This window comes from Anser brachyrhynchus, assembly GCF_964034855.1.
Source record: "Anser brachyrhynchus genome assembly, chromosome: 22".
Taxonomy (NCBI): Eukaryota; Metazoa; Chordata; class Aves; order Anseriformes; family Anatidae; genus Anser; species Anser brachyrhynchus.
Genome location: NC_137715.1, coordinates 4,655,579 through 4,675,897, shown reverse-complemented (window position 1 = coordinate 4,675,897; position 20,319 = coordinate 4,655,579). Strand labels below are relative to the sequence as shown.

Genomic DNA, 20,319 nt, shown 5'->3' with positions numbered 1-20,319 from the left:
CGGAGCTCCCCGCCCGCCCCCTCGGTTGCCATGGTAACGGTGACCCCCTCCATTCCCCCCCCCCCCGCCCGCCCCCTTAAAGGGGACGCACCCGCATCCCCCCCCCCCCCAACCCCGGGAGGCTGCGGGGCTGCGTGCGGGGGGGCTCCCACGGGTGAGCACGCACGGGGGGGGGGGGGGGGGCGCGAGTGGGTGTGCACGGGGTGTGCAAGCACCTGGGGGGGGGGGGGCGTGTGCACGGGGGGGTGGGTTTGCACGGGGGTGTGCAAGCAGCGGGGGGGGCATGCACGGGGTGCGTGCAGCAGGTTTGCACGGATGTGAGCGTGGGTGAGGGAGGTGCATGCACACGGGTGTGAGCATGGGTGAGCGTGCAAAAGGTGTGCACCGGCTTATGCACACGAGTGTGCATCCACATGAGCATGCACCAGTGGGTGCATGGCTCTGCACACGTGTGTGAGCATGCACAAGCACGTGTGTCCGTGGGTGCTCAGGGCTGTGCACACGCACATGTGTGCATGCCGGTGTGCGTGCATGCAGCATGTGGTTGTGTGCAGGGGAATGCACCCAGCTGCTCACGTTGTGCACGGGCATGTGCTTGTGCACAGATGTGCATATGGCTGTGCGAGCAGGTGTGCACACACGTGAGCGTGCAGAGGTAGGTGTGCACCGCATCGCCATCACGTTAGCCATGCACGAAGGTGCGTTGCACGTGAGCACACGCGTGTGTGCGTTAGCTTGCACGGGGCCGTTGCTGTGCGAGCACACACCGGTGTGCGTGCAGGAGCCGTGCACACCTGCGTGAGCACACCCGCCCACGCGAAGTCCCCGGGGTTGCATGCCCCCCGTCGCACACCCGTGCCCCCCCGTTGCACACCCGTGCCCCCCGTTGCACGCCGGGGTGCTGCGGGGTGCAGCGGGCTCGGGGGGGGCCGCGGTACCCGGATCTGGGCAGGAGGCGGGCGGAGGCCGGGCGATGCGCCCGCAGCCATGAGCAGCGGCCCCGGCCGTGGGGCCTCGCCGCCCGCCCCGGCCCCCCCCGGGCCCCCCCTGGGACCCCAAGGTAGGGGGGGAGCCGGGGTCCAAGGGGGGGGCCGGGGGGGTGATGCCATGCAGGGGGCAGGTGGTGCGTGGGGATGGAACTGGGGGGCTGGGGGTAGGGAGATGGGGGGGAGGGGGGGCCAGGCCGTGAGCCCCCCCCGGGTGTGGGGTGGGGGCTGCCTGGCTTGCAGCCCCCCCCCCCCCGCTGCACTGTTTGCATCCTCCGCCATCGCACGCAGCCCCTCGGTGCATCGCCTCTGCTCCCTGCGCGCGGTGCAACCCCCCCCCGGCTGCATGCACGGCCCGGCTGCATCGCCCCCCCCCCCCCCCCCTCCACCCCCCCCGGCTGTTAGGCACCCCCGCGTTTGCATTGCAACCCCCTCGCTTGCATTGTGCCCCCCCCCCCCCCCCGGCTGCATTGCAACCCCTTCATCTTCATCGCAGCCCCCTCATCTTCATTGCAAGCCCTCAATTTGCATTGCGCCCCCCCCGTTTGCATCGCCCCCCCCCGGCTGCTTTGCAACCCCTTCATCTTCATTGCAAACCCTTCATCTTCATCGCAGCCCCCTCTCTTGCATTGCAGCCCCCCCTTTTTTGCACTGCGCTGCCTGGTTGCATTGCAACCTCACCCCCCAGCTGTATGGCATCCCCCAGTTGCATTGCAGCCCCCCCTCGCTGCGTTGCAAACCCACCTGCTGCTGCATGTGCTGAGTTTGCCGCCCCCCCCCCGGGAGGGGTTGGGGGGATTCCCTCCTGAAGCCCCTCCCAAAGTGAAGTTTTTTTTTTTTTTTTTTTGGGGGGGGGGTCTCTCCTTGTTGCCCCCACCTCAGTGACTGTGCAACCTCCTGCAACTAGGGGGGGGGGAGGAACCTGGGGGAGGGCTGCAGATCCATGGCGGGGGGGGGCAGCCCTTTGCAGGGGGACTCCTCGTGGGGGGAAACTGAGGCACGGGGAGGCCACGGCACAGAGCCACCCCCCCACACACACTGGAGCAGGGCTGCCCCCCTGCGAGGTGCTCTGGGGCAGCTGGGGGGGGCACCCCATGCCCCCCCCCCCCCGACGTGTGCCCGTGCCCCAGCCATGCAGCAGGTCCTCGACAACCTCCTGGGCCTCCCCAGCGCCCCCGGCGCTGCCGACCTCGACCTCATCTTCCTCCGGGGCATCATGGAGAGCCCGATAGTGCGCTCCTTGGCGAAGGTACCGGGGGGTGGGGGGCACTGTGAGCCCCCTCCGGCTCCCCCGCTGCAAGGGGGGGGCACAGGGGCGATGTGGGAGCACGGATGGGGAGTGTGCATGGGCATATGTGTGTGTGTGTGTGCATGCATGTGTGCCGCTGCATGGAGGAAGGTGCACGTTTGTGTCTGCTTGCACGTGTGTGCGTGTGCAGGTGTGTGCAGCAGGGTGGTGGGAGGTGTGCACACGTGTGTGCACCTGTGGGCGTGCATGTGCAGATGCATGCATGCACATGCACGGTTGTGTCCTTGCATGTCTGTGTGTAAATGCAGGGAGGTGTGCGTGCGTGCATGGAAGCAAGCGTGTGTGCTTGCACGTGCACGTGTGCACAGCCGGGTGCGTCAGGCTATTGTGCTGCAGCTGCGTGTGGGATGGGGGCATCAGGAGGGGGCTGAGGGTGGCTGGGGAGAGGTGGTGTGCAAGGTGGTGTGTGTGCGTGTGTGCATGCACGTGTGTGTGCGCATCATCTGACAGTTGTGCTAACGGAGAGCACGTGGTTGGCCCCATGTCCCGCGTGTCCACCAGTGTGTGTGTGTGTGTGCACACTTGCACGTACACACGCGTGCTGGCGCGTGCATGCACAGCTTGGCATGGAGGTGTGCATGCAGGCGCACAAGCGTACCCTTGTGGCTTTGCACATCCATCCCAAAGGATGAGTTTGTGCACATGCGTGCAGGGCGCTGTGCGTGTGCGTGTGTGTGTGCACGCGTCTGTGTGTATGCACACGCACCAGGGGGTCCCTCGCCCCTGCCGCAGGCCCACGAGCGGCTGGAGGAGACGAAGCTGGAGGCGGTGCGGGACAACAACGTGGAGCTGGTGCAGGACATCCTGCGCGACATCGGGCACCTGGCGCGCCAGGACAGCGCCGCGGCCGAGCTGGCACGCATCCTGCGCGAGCCGCACTTCCAGGTGTGCTGGGCGTGCGCGGCGCACGGTGCGTGTGCAAGGCGAGTGTGTGAGGCGAGCCCCTGACGGCCGCGCGCCTTGCAGTCCCTGCTGGAGACCCACGACTCGGTGGCCTCCAAGAGCTATGAGACCCCTCCGCCCAGCCCCGTCCTGGATCCGACCTTCAACAACCAGCCCGTGCCCCCCGACGCCGTGCGCATGGTGGGCATCCGCAAGGTGGCCGGGGAGAACCTGGTGAGAGCGGGCTGGGCGCTGCGGGGTGCTGGGGGCACTGCTGGGGGTGCTGGGGGTGCTGCAAGGTGCTGGGGGCATTGCTGGGGGCATTGCTCGGGGCGCTGTGTGGTGCTGGGCACAGTGCTGGGTGCCGGGGGCACTGAAGGGTGTTGGGTGCTGGGGGCACTGCTGGGTGCTGAGGGCATTCCTGGGTGCTGGGGGTGCTGCAGGGTGCTGGGTGCTGCTGGGTGCTGGGGACACTGCTGGGGACACTTTTGGGTGCTGGGGGCATCGCACGGTGCTGGGGGCATTGCTGCTGGGGCACTGCTGGGTGCTGAGGGCGTTGCAGGGTGCTAGGGGCATTGCAGGGTGCTGGGGGCATTTTGTGGGACCTTGCAGGGTGCTGGGCACATTTCAGGGTGCTGAGGACACTGCTGGGTGCTGGGGCATTGCTGAGGTCCTCGCAGGGTTCTGGGAGCGTTGCCAAGGACCTCACAGGGTGCTGGGGGCATTGCAGGGTGCTGGGGTGTTTCAGGGTGCCAGGGGCATTGCTGGGGGCACTGCTGGGTGCTGGGGCATTGCCGAGGACCTCGCAGGGTGCTGGGGCCGTCGCTGCCGTCCCTGCTGGTGCTGGGCACTGCCGGCGGCTGGGGCGGTGGCGCGAGGCCGCAGCGCCGGGGGGGGGCTGACGCGGGGCCGTGCCCCCAGGGGGTGACGTTCCGGGTGGAGCGGGGGGAGCTGGTGATCGCCCGCATCCTGCACGGGGGCATGGTGGCCCAGCAGGGCCTGCTGCACGTGGGGGACGTCATCCGGGAGGTGAACGGGCGCGAGGTGGGCAGCGACCCACGGGCGCTGCAGGACAGCCTGCGCCACGCCAGCGGCAGCGTCGTGCTCAAGATCCTGCCCAGCTACCAGGAGCCGCACCCGCCCCGGCAGGTACCCGCGTGTCCTGCGTGTCCCGCGTGTCCTGCGTGTCCTACATGTCCTGTGTCCTGCATCCCTCACCCTGCATCCTGCATGTCCTGCACCATGCGTCTTGTACCCTGCACCCTGTGTCCTGCACCGTGTGTTCTGCATGTCCTGTCTGTCCTGCACCATGTGTCCTGCACCCTGCGTGTCCTGTGTGTCCTCTGTCCTGCGTGTCCTGCACCTTGCGTCCTGTTCTGTGCACCCTGCATGTCTTGCACCCCGAGTCCTGTGTGTCCTGCACCGTGTGCCCTGCATGTCCTGCACCCTGCGCCATGTGCCCTGCATGTCCTGCGCCCTGTGTGTCCTGCGTGTCCTGCGCCGTGTCCCGCACCATGCACGCTGTGTGTCTTGCACCCTGTGTCCTGCACTGTGAACCTGCATCCCACATCCTGCACCGTGCACCGTGCACCGTGCACCCTTTATGTCCTGTGCCCTGCGTCCTGCACCGTACATCTGCTTCCCACACCCCGCACCCTGCACCAGCACCCTGCCTGTGGCTTCTGTCCCCACACCCGTGGTCTCCCTGCCCCACGCCTGTGTTGTCCCTGTGCTGCTTCCCTGCTGCATGGCTGCACACCCCACGTTTTCTTACCCCTTGTCCCCCTACCCCCCCTTGCTTTGTGCCCTGTGTCCCATTTCCCCATGCCCCACGTCCCCCTGTGCCCCATGTCCCCAGCCCCTTGTGCCCCATGGCCCCATCCCCACATCCCCAGCCCCCCATGGTTGGGGTCCCCCCCCATGTCCCAGCACCCCCGGGGACACCCAGCTCCTGCCTCGTCCCGCGGTGTCCCCCTCCTGTCCCCATCCCTGTCCCCACATGGGACCCAGGTGCTGCGCCCCCAACCCCGCACCGTGCCAGCCTCCTGCTGTCACCCTCGGGGACAAAGCAGCGCTGTCACCACGTCCCCTGGCACCGCGCCGCCTGGCACCGCGCGTCCCCAACCGGGCTGTCCCCAGGCACCCCCCTGCTGCCCGGCACCGGGGTCCCTTGGGTGCTGCGGGTGCCGGCGCACACGCGTGCACACATGTGTGCCATCGCCGTGGCGCTGTGTGTGGGTGCTGGGCTCTGCGTGGGCGCTGGGCTCTGCGTGGGTGCCGCCGTGGGAGCACTGTGGTGCATGGCAGCAGCTGTGGGTGCCGCCTGCGTGTGCGCGGGTGCCTTGCACGCCTGCCTGCGCCGGGCGGCGCGGAGGATGCACACGCGTGTGCACATGTGAGCGTGCGGGGAACTGCTGGGGAAACCGAGGCACGGGCCAGCAGCGGTCCGGGAGCACGGGAACGCGGCACCCGTGGGTTCCCCCCTCTCCCGTCCCCACTGGTGCCCCCCCCCCCAGGTCTTCGTGAAGTGCCACTTCGACTACGACCCAGCCTCCGACAGCCTCATCCCCTGCAAGGAGGCCGGGCTCCGCTTCGCCGCCGGGGACCTGCTGCAGATCGTCAACCAGGATGACCCCAACTGGTGGCAGGTGAGGGGGGGGACACGGGGGGGCTGCTCCTTGTCCCCTTACCCTGGAGTCCCCCAGCAGCTGGGGGCTGCAGAGGCTCGGGGTGGGCTTGGGGCTGGGGAGGGTCCCTGTGGGGAGGGGTCCCCACATGCCATGCTGTGTCCCCCAACCCCAGGGGTGCAAGATGAGGGGGTTCCCATATGCCACGCTGTGTCCCCCCTCCCAGGGGTGCAGCACGGGGGGGTCCCCAGGGACATGGGGTCCCCACGTGCCACTCTGTCCCCCCAGGCGTGCCACGTGGAGGGGGGCAGCGCGGGGCTCGTCCCCAGCCAGCTGCTAGAGGAGAAGCGCAAAGCCTTCGTGAAGCGGGATGTGGAGGTGCCCCCCGCGTCCGGTACGGTGCCAACCCCCCCAGCCCCCCCCCAGCAATGTCCCCGTGCCGTGGTGCTGTCCCCAGCCTCGGCTCAAGCGTCCCCGTGCCCTCGGCAGGGGCCCTGTGTGGCAGCCTCAGCGGGAGGAGGAAGAAGAGGATGATGTACCTGACCACCAAGAACGCCGGTGAGCGATGCCTGCCGCTGTCCCCTCAGTGAACGGGGGGGTTCCTGGGCCACACGGGGGTCCTGGGGCCATGTGGGGGTCCCGGGGCCACCCTGGGGCTCCCGGAGCAGCCTCTGAGGGTCCCTCCTGTCCCTCGGGCAGAGTTCGACCGCCACGAGCTGCTCATCTACGAGGAGGTGGCGCGCATGCCGCCCTTCCGTCGGAAAACCCTGGTGCTCATCGGCGCCCAGGGCGTGGGGCGCCGCAGCCTCAAGAACAAGCTGCTCATGTCTGACCAGGCGCGCTACGGCACCACCATCCCCTGTGAGTGTCACCGCGTGTCCCCCCCGGGGCCCCCGGGAGCGCCGCCGTCCCCCAAAGGCATCACGGTCCCCCTGAAAGCATTGCCATCGCTCTCATGCGCAGCGCCGTCCCCTGAAAGCATCGCCATCCTCTGGACTGCCGGGATGGGATCCTTGGGAATGGGACCCCAGGAATGGGACCCCAGGAATGGGACTGCTGGGATGGGGTCACTGGGAATGGGACCCTGGGAATAAGACCCCATAGAATGGGGCCCCAGGAATGGGAACCCAGGAATGGGACCCCAGGAGTAGGAGTGCTGGGATGGGGTCACTGGGAATGGGACCCTGAGAATGGGACCCCAGGAATGGGACTCCAGGAGTGGGACACCAGGAATGGGACTACTGGTATGGGATCCTTGGGAATGGGACCCCAGGAATGGGACCCCAGGAGTAGGAGTGCTGGGATGGAGTCACTGGGAATGGGACCCTGAGAATAAGACCCCATAGAATGGGGCCCCAGGAATGGGAACCCAGGAATGGGACTACCGGAATGGGATCATTGAGAATGGAACCCCAGGAATGGGACCCCAGGAATAGGACTGCTGGGATGGGATCCTTGGGAGTGGGACCCTGGGAATAGGACCCCAGGAACAGGACCCCAGGGATGGGACCCCAGGAACGGAACCCCAGTTACAGGACCCCAGGGATGGGACCCCAAGGAATGGGACCCCAGGAATGGGATCACAGGAATGGGACCCCAAGGAACGGGACCCCAAGGAATGGGACCCCAGGAACAGGACCCCAGGACCGGGACCGCCGGGCTGGGTGCGCTTATGGCTTGCCGCGCCGGGCAGACACGTCGCGGAAGCCGAAGGAGAGCGAGAAGGACGGGCATGGGTACCGCTTCGTGTCGCGGGGCGAGATGGAGGCGGACATCAAGGCCGGGCGCTACCTGGAGCACGGCGAGTACGAGGGCAACCTCTACGGCACCAAGATCGACTCCATCCGCGCCGTGGTGGACGCGGGCAAGATGTGCATCCTGGACGTCAACCCCCAGGTATGGCAGCGCCTGCCACGGGGGTGTTTATGGGGTTTTGGGGGGGCTCAGCCCCGTCCCGTCCCCCCCAGGCGGTGAAGGTGCTGAGGACGGCCGAATTCGTGCCCTACGTGGTGTTCATCGAAGCCCCCGGCCCCGACACGCTGCGCGCCATGAACCGGGCGGCGCTGGAGAGCGGCGTGGCCACCAAGCAGCTCACGGTGGGTGCCACATGGGGTTGGGGACAGGGACTGGGGACCCTGGGGAGGTGATGGGATGGGGACCTTGGGGGGACCTTGTGAAGGCGATGGGGAAACTGAGGCAGCTCCTGTGTGGGGCAGGAGGCTGACGCCAGGCGGACGGTGGAGGAGAGCAGCCGCATCCAGCGCGGCTACGGCCACTACTTCGACCTCAGCCTGACCAACGACGACCTGGAGCGCACCTTCGGGCGCCTGCGCCAGGCCATGGAGCGCCTGCGCGCCGAGCCCCAGTGGGTGCCCGTCAGCTGGGTCTACTAGTGCCCCCCCCCCCCCCCCCCCGTGCCATGAGTGTGCCAAGGAGGTCCTGAGAGGGGGGGTTTGGGGTCTGTGGGCCCCCCCGTCCCCCTGCCCAGCCCCTCTCTCCCTCCCACCCACCCCCCAAGTTGTTGGGTTTTGGTTTTATTTTTATTTTTTTAGGGGGCGGGGGGCACAAGCAGCCGGTGGGGCTGCTCCCCACCCCCTGTGCCCACACAGCTAATTCACTGCCAAAACTTGCCCTCCCCCCCCCCCCCCCCGCCACTTTATTCCAGGGGATGCTGTGCCCCCCCCCCCCCCAGCCCCCACCCCGGGGTGCCCAAGGTGCTGGGTGGCCCCTGCCTCAGTTTCCCCAAGGGGACCCCCACCCCCCCCCCTTTGCCCCACATCACCCCTTCCCAGGTAGCAATAACCCCCCAGAGGATCCCTACCGTGTAATTAGCCCTCAATTAACTCTGTAATTAATGAACCCTGTAATTAAGCCCTGGGGTGCTGCTGGGGGTATGTGTGTGGGGGGGGGGGTGACGCCGGGGGACGGGGACACAGGGGGAGCTCAGGGTCTGGCTGCGTGGGGGTGTGTGTGTGCACATGTGTGTGCACGTGCGTGTGCCCAGCCCAGGGGCTCTGCGCTGCCTCCGCTCTGTCCCCTTTGTCCCCGTGCCCCCGTCCTGCGGGGACACCCCGGGGTGCCCACGTCCCTGTCCCCGGGTTGCTCCTTTTTGGTACTTTGCTGTGACTTTTATTAAAGATCAAGGGGAGAAAAGCAGCGCTTTTGTGTCATCGTGGCCAAAGTGTGTGCGTGGGGGGGCTCTGTCACCCGTGTCACTTGTGTCACTTGTGTCACTTGTGTCACCCGTGTCACCTGTGGCCCTCTCCCACCTGATGCTGATCGTTTCATCTCTGCAGATCGCTGGTTCGCCCCCGCTTGGCACCCAGAGGGTGTTTGGGGGGGTGCCACACACGCGTGTGCGCGCGTCGCTGTGCACGTGGGTGTGTGCAACGGGGCTGCTTGGGTGGCTGCGGTTGCCGTGTGCGTGTGTGTGCGTGTGTGTGCATGTGTGTGCATGCCCGTGTGCGCACACGGGGTGCGTGTGCACACGGGGGGTGTGTGCGCGTGTCACGTTGCACCCGCAGGCCCTTCCTCGCTGCCGCCGGGAGAGGTCAGCAGAGCTGCAGGCAGCAGCGCCGGCCGTGCCCGCGCGTGTCTGGGCGTGCAAGGGCGTGCACGCGTGTGTTTGCACCGCGCTGTGCGCGGATGGCTGTGCACACCCGTGCCCAGCCGTGCGCCTGCCTCCTTGCACAGACGTGCACCCGTTGCACCCGTGCATGCACTCCCCGTGCACACGCGCGTGCCCCCACCCCGCCACGCCGCGTCCTCTGGCCCGCGTCCCACCGCCATCCCCAAGGGGTTCAGATGGGGGGGGGGCCGCGCCCGCTGCGCCCCCCTCCCGGGCTGGGGACCCCCCCGCTGTAGGGTGCAGGCCCTGTAAGCTGGGCGGCTTTAGGCAGCCGTGGCTATAAGCTGCCGCGCTAAGCCGCCGCGCTGGGCAGTGGGGTGTCCGTAAGCTGCCGGGCCCAGGGGCTCGCGCGGCTATAAGCGGCTCTGCCTGTAAGCCGACGGGTCCGTAAGCCTCCAGGTCCATAAGCTGCCGGGTCCATAAGCCACCAGGCCCATAAACCACCGGCTCCATAAGCCTCCAGGTCCATAAACTGCCGGGCTCTAAGGCACGGAGCCTATAGGGTGCGTCGTCCGCGAGGTGCAAAGTCCACGAGGTACGGTACCTGCACGGCGCGGCCGCAGCCATGTGGGCCACGCTGCTGCTGCTGCTGCTGGCCCTGGGCGTGCTGGCGCTGGGGCTGGTGGCCCACCGGCTCCTGTCCCCTGCTGGCAACCCCTTCGCCCGGCCCCCCACGGACCCTCCCCGGCCGCTGGTGACGGATCAGCGGGCGCGCGACCGGGTGCTGAAGCGGGGTGAGTGGGGGCATGCCGTCAGTCTGTCTGCTTGTCTGTCTGTCTGTCCCCGGTGGGTGCGTGCTGCACGCTGTGTGGGTGCAGTGGGGTGCAGCACCATGCCCTCACTCCCCCCATTTGCCCTGTGCTCAGGGTTCAGCGCCGCGCGCGTGCCGCGGGACCTGGACGCCGTGGTCATCGGCAGCGGCATGGGCGGCCTGGCGGCGGCCGGCACCCTGGCCAAGGTGGGCAAGCGGGTGCTGGTGCTGGAGCAGCACGACCAGGCCGGTGGGTGCTGCCACACCTTCCAGGAGCAGGGCAGCGAGTTCGACGTGGGTAAGGACCCCCTCTCTGCCACCCCTCTGGTGGTCCCTGCTGCGTTGGGGTGCTGGTCCCCGTCCCTGTGTGCGCATGTGGCTGTGCTGCAGGGTTGCAGGGTGCGTGTGTGTGTGCAGCATGCGTTTGCAGTGCTTGCACGTACATGCGGTGTGTGTGCATGCATTATGTGTACCGTGCGTGTTCCTGCAGTGTGTATCACAGGCACCGTGTGCACGCACATGCAGTGCCCATTTGCAGTCTGCACCAGGCAGGTATGTGCAGCGCATGTCTGCAGTTTTTGTAGCGCAAGCACTTGCACGGTGCATGCAAGCACTATTTGTGTGCAGCATGTATTCATGCAGTGTGTGTGTGTGCAGCATCTGTGGTGTTTTTGTGATGCATCCACTGTTTGCATGCAGTGTGTGCTTTTGTGGTGTGCAGCGCGTGCATGCACTGTGCACACACATGCAGTGTGTGCATGCAGTGCGTGTGCATTCACCATGCCATTTGCATGCAGCATGCATGTGTGCGTGCAGCATGCGTGCCCTGCTCGCAGCCCACCCCTCCACACCTCTCAAGGAAGCCCCAACACTTAAACCCCCCACCTGCCACACCGGGGGGCTCCCACCGCGTGTCCCCGAGGTGGGCACAGCCCTACCCCCCCCTGCCCCGCGGGTGCTGACCCCCCGGGGCCTGCAGGCATCCACTACGTGGGGCAGATGCACGAGGGCAGCATGCTGCGCGTGGCGCTGGACCAGCTGACGGACGGGCAGCTCCGCTGGCAGCGCCTGCCCGACCCCTACGACGAGGTGGCCCTGGGTCCCCGCCGCTACCAGCTCCGTGCCGGCAAGGCCGCCTTCGCCGCCGCGCTGGAGGAGCAGTTCCCCGCCGAGAAGGAGGCCATCCGGGAGTTCATGAGGCTCTCCAAGGTGGGAGGCCCTGGGGACCCCCCCTAGGGACCCCCCTGGTCCCAGCGTGCTGGGTGTCACCCCGATTTCTGCGTCCCCTTGCTATCTGTAGGGTGGGAGGTGGCACGGCCCCAGCATGGCTGGATTGGGAGGGGGTGTGGAGGTGGAGGGGGTGGCACTGGTGGCTCTGTGGACATGGGTGGTGGACTAGGGGGGACATGGGTGGTGGGGATGTAGGTGGTGGGGTTGGTGGGGACACAAGTGGTGGCCATGGTGGGGACATGGGCAGTGGGCACACTGGGGACAAGGGAGATGAACATACTGGGGACAAGTGTGGTCATGGTGGGGACATGAGCATTGGGTGCATTGGGGACTGGAGCGAAGGGGACAGTGGGGACACGCGCAGTAGGCACGTTGGGGACAAGGACAATGAGCATGCTGGGGACAAGGGTGGTCATGGTGGGGATATGAACACTGGGCACGTTGGGTACTGGAGTGATGGGGACCGTGGGGACACAGCTGGTGGCATCGGGGACACAGTGGTGAGCGTGGCGGGGACCTGGTGATGGCGTTTGGGGACATGGGCGTCGGGTCAGTGGCCGTGCTGGGGTGACGGGGACCTGTCCTGGCCCAGATGGCCTCGAGGCATGTGGCGCTGCTGGCGCTGCTGAAGATGGTGCCGCGGTGGCTGGCCGCCCTGCTGCTCCGCACCGGCCTCGTGCACCGCATCTCGCCCATCTTCCGCATGGCGGCCACCAGCCACAGCGAGGCCGTGGCCCGGCTGACAGCTGACCAGGACCTGCGCGCTCTCCTCGGCTACCTCTTCTATGGTCAGCCGCCGTCGTGATAGGGAGGGGGCTGGGAGGGGGCCATCGCGACAGGGAGGGCACCATGACAACAGGGGAGGGCACTGCTGCGATAGAAGAGGGCTGCGTTGTGGTGGGGAGGGCTGCGTTGTGGTGGGGAGGGCTGTGTCGTGATAGGGCAGGCCACATCACGACAGGTGAGGGCAACGTTGAGGTCGGGGAGAGGCATATTGTGATAAGGGAGGGCTGTATCATGATAGGCAGGGCTGACCTGCAATAGGCCAGGCAGTGTCATAAGACAGGAGGGCCACGCTGCAATAGGGTAGGACCATATCATGATATGGCGGGCTGTATCGTGATAGGGGAAGGCCATGTCATGATAACAGGAGGACGTGTGGTGATAGGGAGTGCCATATTGCAATAGGAGAGGGCACCGTCGTGATAGGAGAGGGCTGTACCATGATGGGGAGGCTTGTGTCGCGACAGGAGAGGCTCGTGTTGTGAAAGGGGAGGCTTGCGTCACGATAGGGGATGGCTGCCCCTCTCTGGGGTGGGGGCCAGCTGTGCGGGCACGTCCCCACGTCCCCGGCCACCACCATCACGTTCCCCCCGCGCCCCCAGGCACGGCGCCGCGGGACTCCAGCTTCCTGATCAACGTGCTGATGGTGCACCACTACCAGCGGGGCGCCTGGTACCCGCGGGGGGGGGCCAGCGAGATCGCCTTCCACGCCGTGCCCCTCATCGAGCGGGCCGGGGGGGCCGTGCTGGTGCGCGCCCCCGTCACCCGCGTCCTCGTCTCGCCCGCTGGCGCCGCCGTGGGTGAGCGCACCTGCCCCCGGGGAGGGTGACGGCGTGGGGACAGGGGGACAGCGCCGTGTCGCGTGTCTGTGTGTGTCCCCCCCCCGGCAGGGGTGGCTGTGCAGAAGGGGCCGAGCGAGGAGGAGGTGGAGATCTTGGCGCCTGTCGTCATCTCCGACGCCGGCATCTTCAACACCTTCGGCAAGCTGCTGCCCCCCCAGCTCCGCAGCCTCCCGGGTACGGCGTCCCCGGTGTCCCCACCGTCCCCGGGTGTCCCCAGCGTCCCTGGGGGCCATGGTGCCCCCATCACCCACAGTGTCCCCAGCACCCTTGGCATCCCCACTCTCCCTGGTGTCCCAAGCGTCCCCAACAACCGCAGTGTCCCCAGAGTCCCCAAGGACCATGGTGTTCCCAGCCTCCCCATTGTCCCCAGCAGCCCCATTATCCCTGGTGTCCTAATTGTCCCCAACACCCCGCAGCATCCCCAGCATCCCCATGTGTCCCCAGCAGCCCCATTGTCCCCAGCAGCCCCACTATCCCTGGTGTCCCAAGTGTCCCCATTACTCCCGGGGTCCCCAGCACTCCCACTATCCCTCGTGTCCCAGGTGTCCCCAACACCCACAGTGTCCCCATCATCCTTGGCATCCCCGTGTCCCCAGCAGCCCCATTGTCCCCAGCATCCCCATTATCCTTGGTGTCCCAAGCACCTCCATTACCCCCAGTGTCCCCAGTGTCCACTCTGGGAGCGGGGTGGCATCGTCCCCAGCCCTCCCATGTCCCTGCAGGCGTCCGCTCCCGCCTGGCCATGGTGCGCCACGGCATGGGCTCCTTCCTGGTGTTCGTGGGGCTGCGGGGCAGCGCGGCTGAGCTGGCCCTGCCCGCCACCAACTTCTGGATCTACCCCCACAATGACCTGGATGCCATGTAAGGGCCCCCCCAGGGGCTGTGGGATGGGGACGGGGATGGGGACAGGGCGGGTCCCGCACGCCGTGCCCGCAGGATGACCCGCTACGCCGCCCTGCACCGCGACGACGTCCCTGAGAACCTGGCTATGATGTTCATCACCTTCCCTGCTGCCAAGGACCCCACCTATGAGGAGAGGCACCCAGGTAGGGCCGGGGGGGTGCTGCTGGTGCCATGTGTTCCCCCCCCGCCCCGTCCGGGGCTCCCATCCTCTCAGCATCACCGGCTCAGCACCTCCTCAACCCCAACGGCTGTGACTGCGAGGTGGGCACCGGCGCATCCGGGGGTGGCACCGGCACGGGGCGCACTGTGATGGGGACCAAGGGGACATGGGGGGGGGGCATTGGGGACAGCGTGGGGACACCGTGCCCCTCGCAGGCCGCTCGTGCATGACCATCCTGACCATGGCGCGGTACGAGTGGTTCGAGGAGTGGGCCGGCACCCGCGCCAAGCACCGGGGTGCTGAGTACCAGCAGTACAAGGCGGCCATCGCCCAGCGGCTGCTGGAGCGCGCGCTGCAGCGCTTCCCCCAGCTCCGCGACAAGGTGATGGGCAGGCGGGGGACGTCCCTGGGGAACAGGGGGGTGGTGGGGATGGGGAGGGCCGTGGGATTGGGGGGCACACAGGGTTGGGGTGCTCCTTCAGAGGTGGGGTGTCCCCACGGGGTGGGATGCACGGTGGAAATGTGGGTGTACATGGGGTCTGGGTGCACTGTGGGGTCTGGGTGTCCTGTGGGAATGGGGTGTCCGTTGGGAATGGGGTGTCCTGTGGGAAAGGGGTGCCTGTTAGGAATGGGGTACCCCGTGGGAATGGGGTGCCTGTTGGGGGTGGGGTTCCCATTGGGAATGGGGTGTCCTGTGGGAATGAGGTGGTCTGTGGGAATGGGGTTCCCATTGGGAATGGGGTGCCCTCTGGGGTTTAGGTGCCCTGTAGGAATGGGATGTCCTGTGGGAATGGGGTGTCCGTTGGGAACGGGGTGCCTTGTGATATTTGCTTACCAATTGGGAATGGGGTGCCCTGTGTGGTGGGCTTGGACCCAGCATGGGACCTGCTCTTTGGTGGGGGGGGTCTGCCCTGCCTGTGTGCACCCCGGCATGCCTGGTGCCCCCGGTGTTCCTCATTCCCCCGGTGTTCCCCGTGCCCCCTGGTGTTCCCTGTGCACCCCCCCGTGCCCCCCCGGGCAGGTGGAGTTCGTGGAGGCAGCGTCGCCGCTCACCAACGAGCACTACCTGGCGGCGCCCCGCGGCGAGATGTACGGCACCGAGCACGATGTCGGCCGCTTCACCCCGGACGTGGTGGCCGCCATGAGAGCCGAGACGCCCGTGAAGAACCTCTACCTGACTGGTAAGGGGCCCTGCCCCTGTGTCCCCATGTCCCCGTGTCCCCTATCTCTGTGTCCCCTATCCCCATGCCCAGCTCTAGGCAGGAGGCAGAGCCCTGAGGGTGGTGGCCACGTGGCAGAGCCACATGATAGTGGCCATGTCCCCCATGGTGGTGGCCGTGTCCCCATGTGGTGGTGACCATGTACCCATGGTAGTGGCTGTGTCCCCCCATGGTAGTAGCCACATCCCCCATGGCAGTGGCCATGTTCCCCATGGCGGTGGCCACGTCCCCCACGGCGGTGGCCATGTTCCCCATGGCGGTGGCCACGTCCCCCCATTGTGGTGGCCACGTCCCAGCCGTGGGCTCGTCCCCAGGGCAGGATGTGTTCAGCTGTGGGCTGGCGGGGGCCCTCCATGGGGGGCTGCTCTGCGCCTCTGCGGTGCTGGGCCGCGTGCTCTACCTGGACCTGCTGCTCCTCAAGAAGAAGATCAAGCGGCGCCGGGGCCGGCAAGTGGCGTGAGTGCCTGGGGACGCCCCTCGTGGGGACAGCCCCCTGCTGGGGACCGAGATCCCAATTCAATAAAGTGGGATTCTCAGCTGGCCTGGGTCCTTCTCTTACTGGGGTGGGGTGGGATGGGGATGGGGATGGGGATGGGGATGGGGATGGGATGGGATGGGATGGGATGGGATGGGGATGGGATGGGATGGGATGGGATGGGATGGGATGGGATGGGATGGGATGGGATGGGATGGGGATGGGGATGGGATGGGATGGGATGGGATGGGATGGGATGGGATGGGATGGGGATGGGGATGGGATGGGATGGGATGGGATGGGGATGGGATGGGGATGGGATGGGGATGGGGATGGGATGGGATGGGGATGGGGATGGGATGGGGATGGAGATTGAGACAGTGACGGGGTTGGGGACAGGCTGTGCAGAGCCCCGGCTGACACACACTCCTGTGCCTCCCAGCCCCACAAGCTGATGAAGTCCTTAGGGCACTATGGGGGGGTTCAGAGCTGCCCAGCCCAAGGTCCCCCCCCCGAATCCTCCCCCAAAACAGCAGAGCAGGGAGGTCTTTTGGTCCTTTTACAACAATAAATAGAGAGCCCCTGCGCTGTGCACCAGCAGCACAGCTTTGGGGAGTGTGGCTGCAGGCATCCGGGGGTCCACAGACGCAAGCATCCGGGTGCCCCCCCAGTGAGGGGTGCAGGGAACCCCTCTGCAGCCGGGGCCGCTGCTGGCCCCAGGAGATGTCCCCATGCTGTCCCTGGAGCTGCTGGTCTCCGTGGGGGTGCTGGGGGTGTCCCCCCTAGAAGTTGGTCTGGGGGAGGGGGGCGTGCTGAGGCTCGGGGTTGTGGCCGCACTCGGGGCACGGCCCCTGCGGCAGCGGGTAGAGGAAGGGCTTCGCCGTCACCTGGGGGGTGAGTGGGGATCAGTGGAGGGTGTGGGGGGGCTGCTGGGACCCCAGGGTCCTCGGAGGCAGGAGGGTGCCCATGCCAGTCCCCCCTCCCCAAGGAGTCCCCACCTTGGGGTTCCCACCTTGGGCAATGGCACAGCACCTGGGTGTAGGGGCTGGGTGCCCGGCACGGGGGTGGCTTGTGGCCCCCATGGTCCCCCCCCATGCCTTCTTGAGCCTCTTAGCCTCAGCGCCTGCCATCCCATAACCCCAGGACCCCCAAACCCATAGCCCCAACATCTGCCATCCCATAGCCCCAGCACCCATAGTCTCAGCACCCACAGCTCCAGCACCCATCACCCTATAGCCCCAGCATCTGCCACCCCATAACCCCAGCACCCACTACCCATAGCCCCAGCACCCATAGCCCTGCCACTCACTGCGCCATAGCCCCACCATCCAGCACCCTGTATCCCCAGCACCCACTACCCCGTAGCTCCAGCACCCAGTCTCAGCACCCACTCTCCTACAGCTCCAGCACCCATAACTCCAGCACCCACCACCCCATAGCCCCAGCACCCATAGCCCTGCCACTCACTGCACCATAGCCCCACCATCCAGCACCCATAACCCCAACACCCACTACCCCATAACTCCAGCACCCATCACCCCATAGCTCCAGCACCCAACACTCCAACACCCACCACCCCATAGCCCCAGCACCCACAACCCCATAACTCCAGCACCCATAGCCCCAGCACCCACCACCCCACAACCCCAGCACCCACTACCCCATAGTCCCACCACCCCACTGCCCCACCCCATAGCCCCCCCCCCCATACCCACCCGGTGCCCACCCCCCTGGCCATGCAGGACCCACCTCGCTGTAGGGCGGGGGCTCCAGGCCCACTGGGATGCCCGTTCCGGGCAGGCTGGGCAGCGCAGGCATGGGGCCAAGCGGGGGGGGCGCGGGGGACTGGGGGTCCCTGTAGGCAGGGGGGTGCACGGGCTCGTCGTGGCAGAGCTTGCGGCAGATGTGGAAGATCATGATGAGGAAGATGACGGAGATGAAGATGACGATGATGATGAAGAACATGGCCCTGGGGACACCGAGAGGCGCGTGCCGGCGGCAGGCAGGTCCCCCCTGCTCCCCGCCACCCTGGGGTGCCGGCCGCCCCCTCTCCAGCACCCTCTTTCACCCAAAGGATCCCTCCCAGCCTCCCCGTCCCATTACCGCCCCCCTTCCACCCCGGTGACCCCGGCCACCGCCACCCCCCCGGGGGTTTGGGGACGAACCCCGGCGCGTTGGCATCCCCGACACCGCCGTGCCCGCGCCGGACTCTGGACCCGTGAGTGCGGGTCACCCCGCGCCCTGCCCCGCCGCGCCTCCCCGGCCAGACTTCGCCCTGGGTGGGGGCGTTGGGTGGGGATGGGTGGGGGGGTGGGGTGGGGGGTGTCCGGAATGGGGTGAATTGGGGCGAGTTGGGTGGGGATGGGTTTGGTGGTTGGGGTGGGACTGAGATGAGGGGTGCTGTTGTTACGCCCCCCCCCTCCCCCTTGGGGAACGACCCCAAAAGAGTGCACCGAGGGGGCTGTGTCTGCGGGGAGCGCTCCGTGCTTGGGTTCTGTTCAGGTCTGTCCGTCTGTCTGTGTGTCTGTCCGTCCGTCCACCCTTCCGTCCATCCATCCTTCCGTCCATCCGTCCATTCTTCCACCCTCCTCCGGTCCATCCCTCCGTCCATCCCTCCCTCCTCAGGCCCTCCCTCCCTCCCTCCCTCCCTCCATTCCCCCCCCCCCCCCCCCCCCCATTTCAGGGCCAGGGAGCTCAGAGACCAGGGCCGGGGGGTGCTCAGCGGGGTGTCCCCATGCCCTCCCCCCCCGGGGGGTCCCCACCCATGGGGACACCTCGGGGTGCCCCTGCCCCCCCCCGCTGCCCCCCTCCTGGCGCCGTCCCCACCCCATCTGGCTCCCAGCTGCGGGCGCTGGTTCCCTTCCCCGCTGCTGATGTGGCAGCCCCAGCGCCGTCCCTGTCCCTGTCCCCGTGTCCCTGTCCCTGTCCCTGTCCCCTGTCCCCATCCCTGTCCCCATCCCCATCCCTGCCACCCCACCCCATGGTGCTGCCCCGTCCCGCTGCCCCCCATTTCCCCCTCTGTCCCCCAAACGCCCCCAGATCTTCCCATCCAGAATCCCCCTCTCCAGTTTTTGGGGTCTCAGGGTTTGGCTTTGCATGGGGGGGGGGGAAGGATTTTGGGGTGCTCCCGAGCTGGATCCTGCTGACCCCACCTTGGGGCTCGGAGGGGCTGCGGGGGGCAGCCTGGGGGGGGGGGGATGCCGGGACCAGGGGGTGCCCCGTTTGCTCCCAGTGGCCCCGTGGGATGTTTTGGTGACAGCGGGGGGGGCGTCCTGAGCCCTGCAGGCTGGGTCTGGGGGGGGGTGTCACCCACCCACCTCCCCGCTGGGCACGGGTGGATTTTGGGGCATTTCCAGGCTTTTTGCTCCAGTTCCCAAGGGACGGGTGGTTCCCGTTGGCAGAGGGAAAGGCCACGTGTCCCCGGCCGTGGGAGCTGGAGCGGGGCCGGGGCTGTCCGGGGGGGGTCCTTCCCCCCCCAAACCCCCCAGCCCCAGCAGCTCTGCTCCTCCCCGCACCAAGCCACTGCCAGCCTTGGGGTGGGGGGGTCAGGCTGTGCCCGTGGGAGCTGCTGCGGACCACGATGGAGCAGGAGCGTGGCTGGGTGGCACGGGGGGGCCCGGGGGTTGCCAGCACCCCCAAACCCAAAATGCAGATGGGGGGGGGGGTGTCCATGGAAGGGGGGGCGTGCACAGGTGCATGATGCATGTGGTGCGTGCGACGTGTGTGTGCCCACAGCAGTGTGTGTGTGCACGCAGGTGTGAGTGAGTGTGCGGTGCACGCTCTGGGTGTGGGGAGGGGGGCACAGGGGGTGTCTTGGGGTGCATGCAGGGTGCATGGGGTGGTGCAGGGGATGACATGGGATGCACACGGGGGGTGCATGGGACGCATGCAGGGTGCACGGGGGTGGCACAGGGGGTGCTTGGGGTGGCACGGGGGTGCACGGGATGCACGCGGGGTGCCACAGGGAGTGCTTGGGGTGGCACAGGGGGTGCCATGGGACGTACGTGGTGTGGCACGGGGGATGCTTGGGGTGACATAGGGCGTGCCATGGGATGCACCTGGGGTGGTACAGGGGTGCCACGTCTTGCACACCCTCTGGTCGTGCCCCGCTGGAGCCGCGTCCCCAGGTCGGGCGAGGTGACAGCGGCGAGGCCGAAGGAGCGGGATCTCCTCGCAGGCGTGAAGCTGCCGTCTAAGGACCTTAAGCTCTCCAAAGCCGATCAGCCCCGCACCGGGGCTGCCGTGGGGCTGGGGGCCGGGCCACGGGGCTGCCCCACGCCGTGCCCCCCAGCAGGTGAGCTGGGGGCCATGGGGACACGGGCAGGGGCCGTGCACCCAGGTGAGTTACCCAAGGGGTGCTGGTGGGGGGGGTGCAGCCATTTGGGGGTGCAGCGTGGGGCTGACCCATAGCATGTGGGGAGCCAGGGGACAAGGGGGCAGTGGCGATGTCCTTGCTGTGACACCAAGCAGGGAGCGGAGGTGACACCCGTGGGTGCTATAGCGCCCTGCCCGCCCGGTGCTGC

General features: G+C 67.5%; 3 protein-coding genes across 10 annotated transcripts in view; 2 read left to right on the top strand and 1 right to left on the bottom strand.

The window, feature by feature from the left end:
* Positions 1-81: 81 nt before the first annotated feature.
* On the top strand, positions 82-8,957 carry MPP2 (MAGUK p55 scaffold protein 2). 4 transcript variants are annotated; one of them, XM_080565445.1, is made up of 12 exons: positions 82-154; positions 2,117-2,235; positions 3,028-3,180; positions 3,262-3,411; positions 4,099-4,326; positions 5,694-5,825; positions 6,093-6,198; positions 6,294-6,362; positions 6,504-6,665; positions 7,498-7,700; positions 7,772-7,900; positions 8,021-8,957. In XM_080565445.1, the coding sequence occupies exons 2-12, from the start codon at positions 2,119-2,121 to the stop codon at positions 8,195-8,197; spliced, it is 1,626 nt and encodes a 541-aa protein (XP_080421571.1). In that variant the 5' UTR covers positions 82-154; positions 2,117-2,118; the 3' UTR covers positions 8,198-8,957. The 4 variants fall into 4 exon arrangements, with proteins under 4 accessions (XP_080421571.1, XP_080421572.1, XP_080421570.1 ...); XM_080565446.1 differs by lacking the exon at positions 82-154 and adding an exon at positions 307-1,060 and having other exon boundaries at positions 4,174-4,326; XM_080565444.1 differs by lacking the exon at positions 82-154 and adding an exon at positions 308-1,060.
* Positions 8,958-9,092: 135 nt separating this feature from the next.
* On the top strand, positions 9,093-15,884 carry LOC308181804 (all-trans-retinol 13,14-reductase-like). 4 transcript variants are annotated; one of them, XM_080565441.1, is made up of 10 exons: positions 9,093-10,481; positions 11,163-11,392; positions 12,006-12,201; positions 12,799-12,996; positions 13,087-13,212; positions 13,761-13,899; positions 13,975-14,084; positions 14,317-14,483; positions 15,123-15,282; positions 15,636-15,884. In XM_080565441.1, exons 1-10 carry the CDS (start codon positions 9,998-10,000, stop codon positions 15,779-15,781), a joined length of 1,956 nt encoding a protein of 651 aa, XP_080421567.1. In that variant the 5' UTR covers positions 9,093-9,997; the 3' UTR covers positions 15,782-15,884. The 4 variants fall into 4 exon arrangements, with proteins under 4 accessions (XP_080421567.1, XP_080421566.1, XP_080421568.1 ...); XM_080565440.1 differs by lacking the exon at positions 15,636-15,884 and having other exon boundaries at positions 9,093-9,863; positions 9,896-10,481; positions 15,123-15,586; XM_080565442.1 differs by lacking the exon at positions 15,636-15,884 and having other exon boundaries at positions 9,093-10,166; positions 10,299-10,481; positions 15,123-15,586.
* Positions 15,885-16,299: 415 nt separating this feature from the next.
* The window catches only part of TMEM92 (transmembrane protein 92), a 54,916-nt gene continuing 50,896 nt past the window's right edge, over positions 16,300-20,319 (bottom strand). Inside the window, exons 2-4 of one of the 2 annotated variants that reach the window (XM_080565464.1) lie at positions 17,962-18,320; positions 17,546-17,765; positions 16,300-16,683 (exon numbers count right to left, since the gene is read on the bottom strand). In XM_080565464.1, coding sequence (XP_080421590.1) covers positions 16,579-16,683; positions 17,546-17,765; positions 17,962-18,320 — 684 coding nt within the window. In that variant the 3' untranslated portion in view covers positions 16,300-16,578. Of the gene's footprint in view, positions 16,684-17,545; positions 17,766-17,961; positions 18,430-20,319 lie in introns of those variants that run through there. The other variant, XM_080565465.1, reaches the window with a different exon arrangement.

Excerpts from the sequence above, each read along its gene's own strand:
- MPP2 (XM_080565444.1), top strand. The coding sequence starts at position 988 with ATGAGCAGCGGCCCCGGCCGTGGGGCCTCGCCGCCCGCCCCGGCCCCC. Across the intron at positions 6,363-6,503 it reads CCTGACCACCAAGAACGCCG|AGTTCGACCGCCACGAGCTG; the intron begins GTGAGCGATGCC and ends TCCCTCGGGCAG. Across the intron at positions 7,901-8,020 it reads TGGCCACCAAGCAGCTCACG|GAGGCTGACGCCAGGCGGAC; the intron begins GTGGGTGCCACA and ends TGTGTGGGGCAG.
- LOC308181804 (XM_080565440.1), top strand. The coding sequence starts at position 9,998 with ATGTGGGCCACGCTGCTGCTGCTGCTGCTGGCCCTGGGCGTGCTGGCG. Across the intron at positions 12,202-12,798 it reads CCTCGGCTACCTCTTCTATG|GCACGGCGCCGCGGGACTCC; the intron begins GTCAGCCGCCGT and ends CCGCGCCCCCAG. Across the intron at positions 13,213-13,760 it reads CCAGCTCCGCAGCCTCCCGG|GCGTCCGCTCCCGCCTGGCC; the intron begins GTACGGCGTCCC and ends ATGTCCCTGCAG.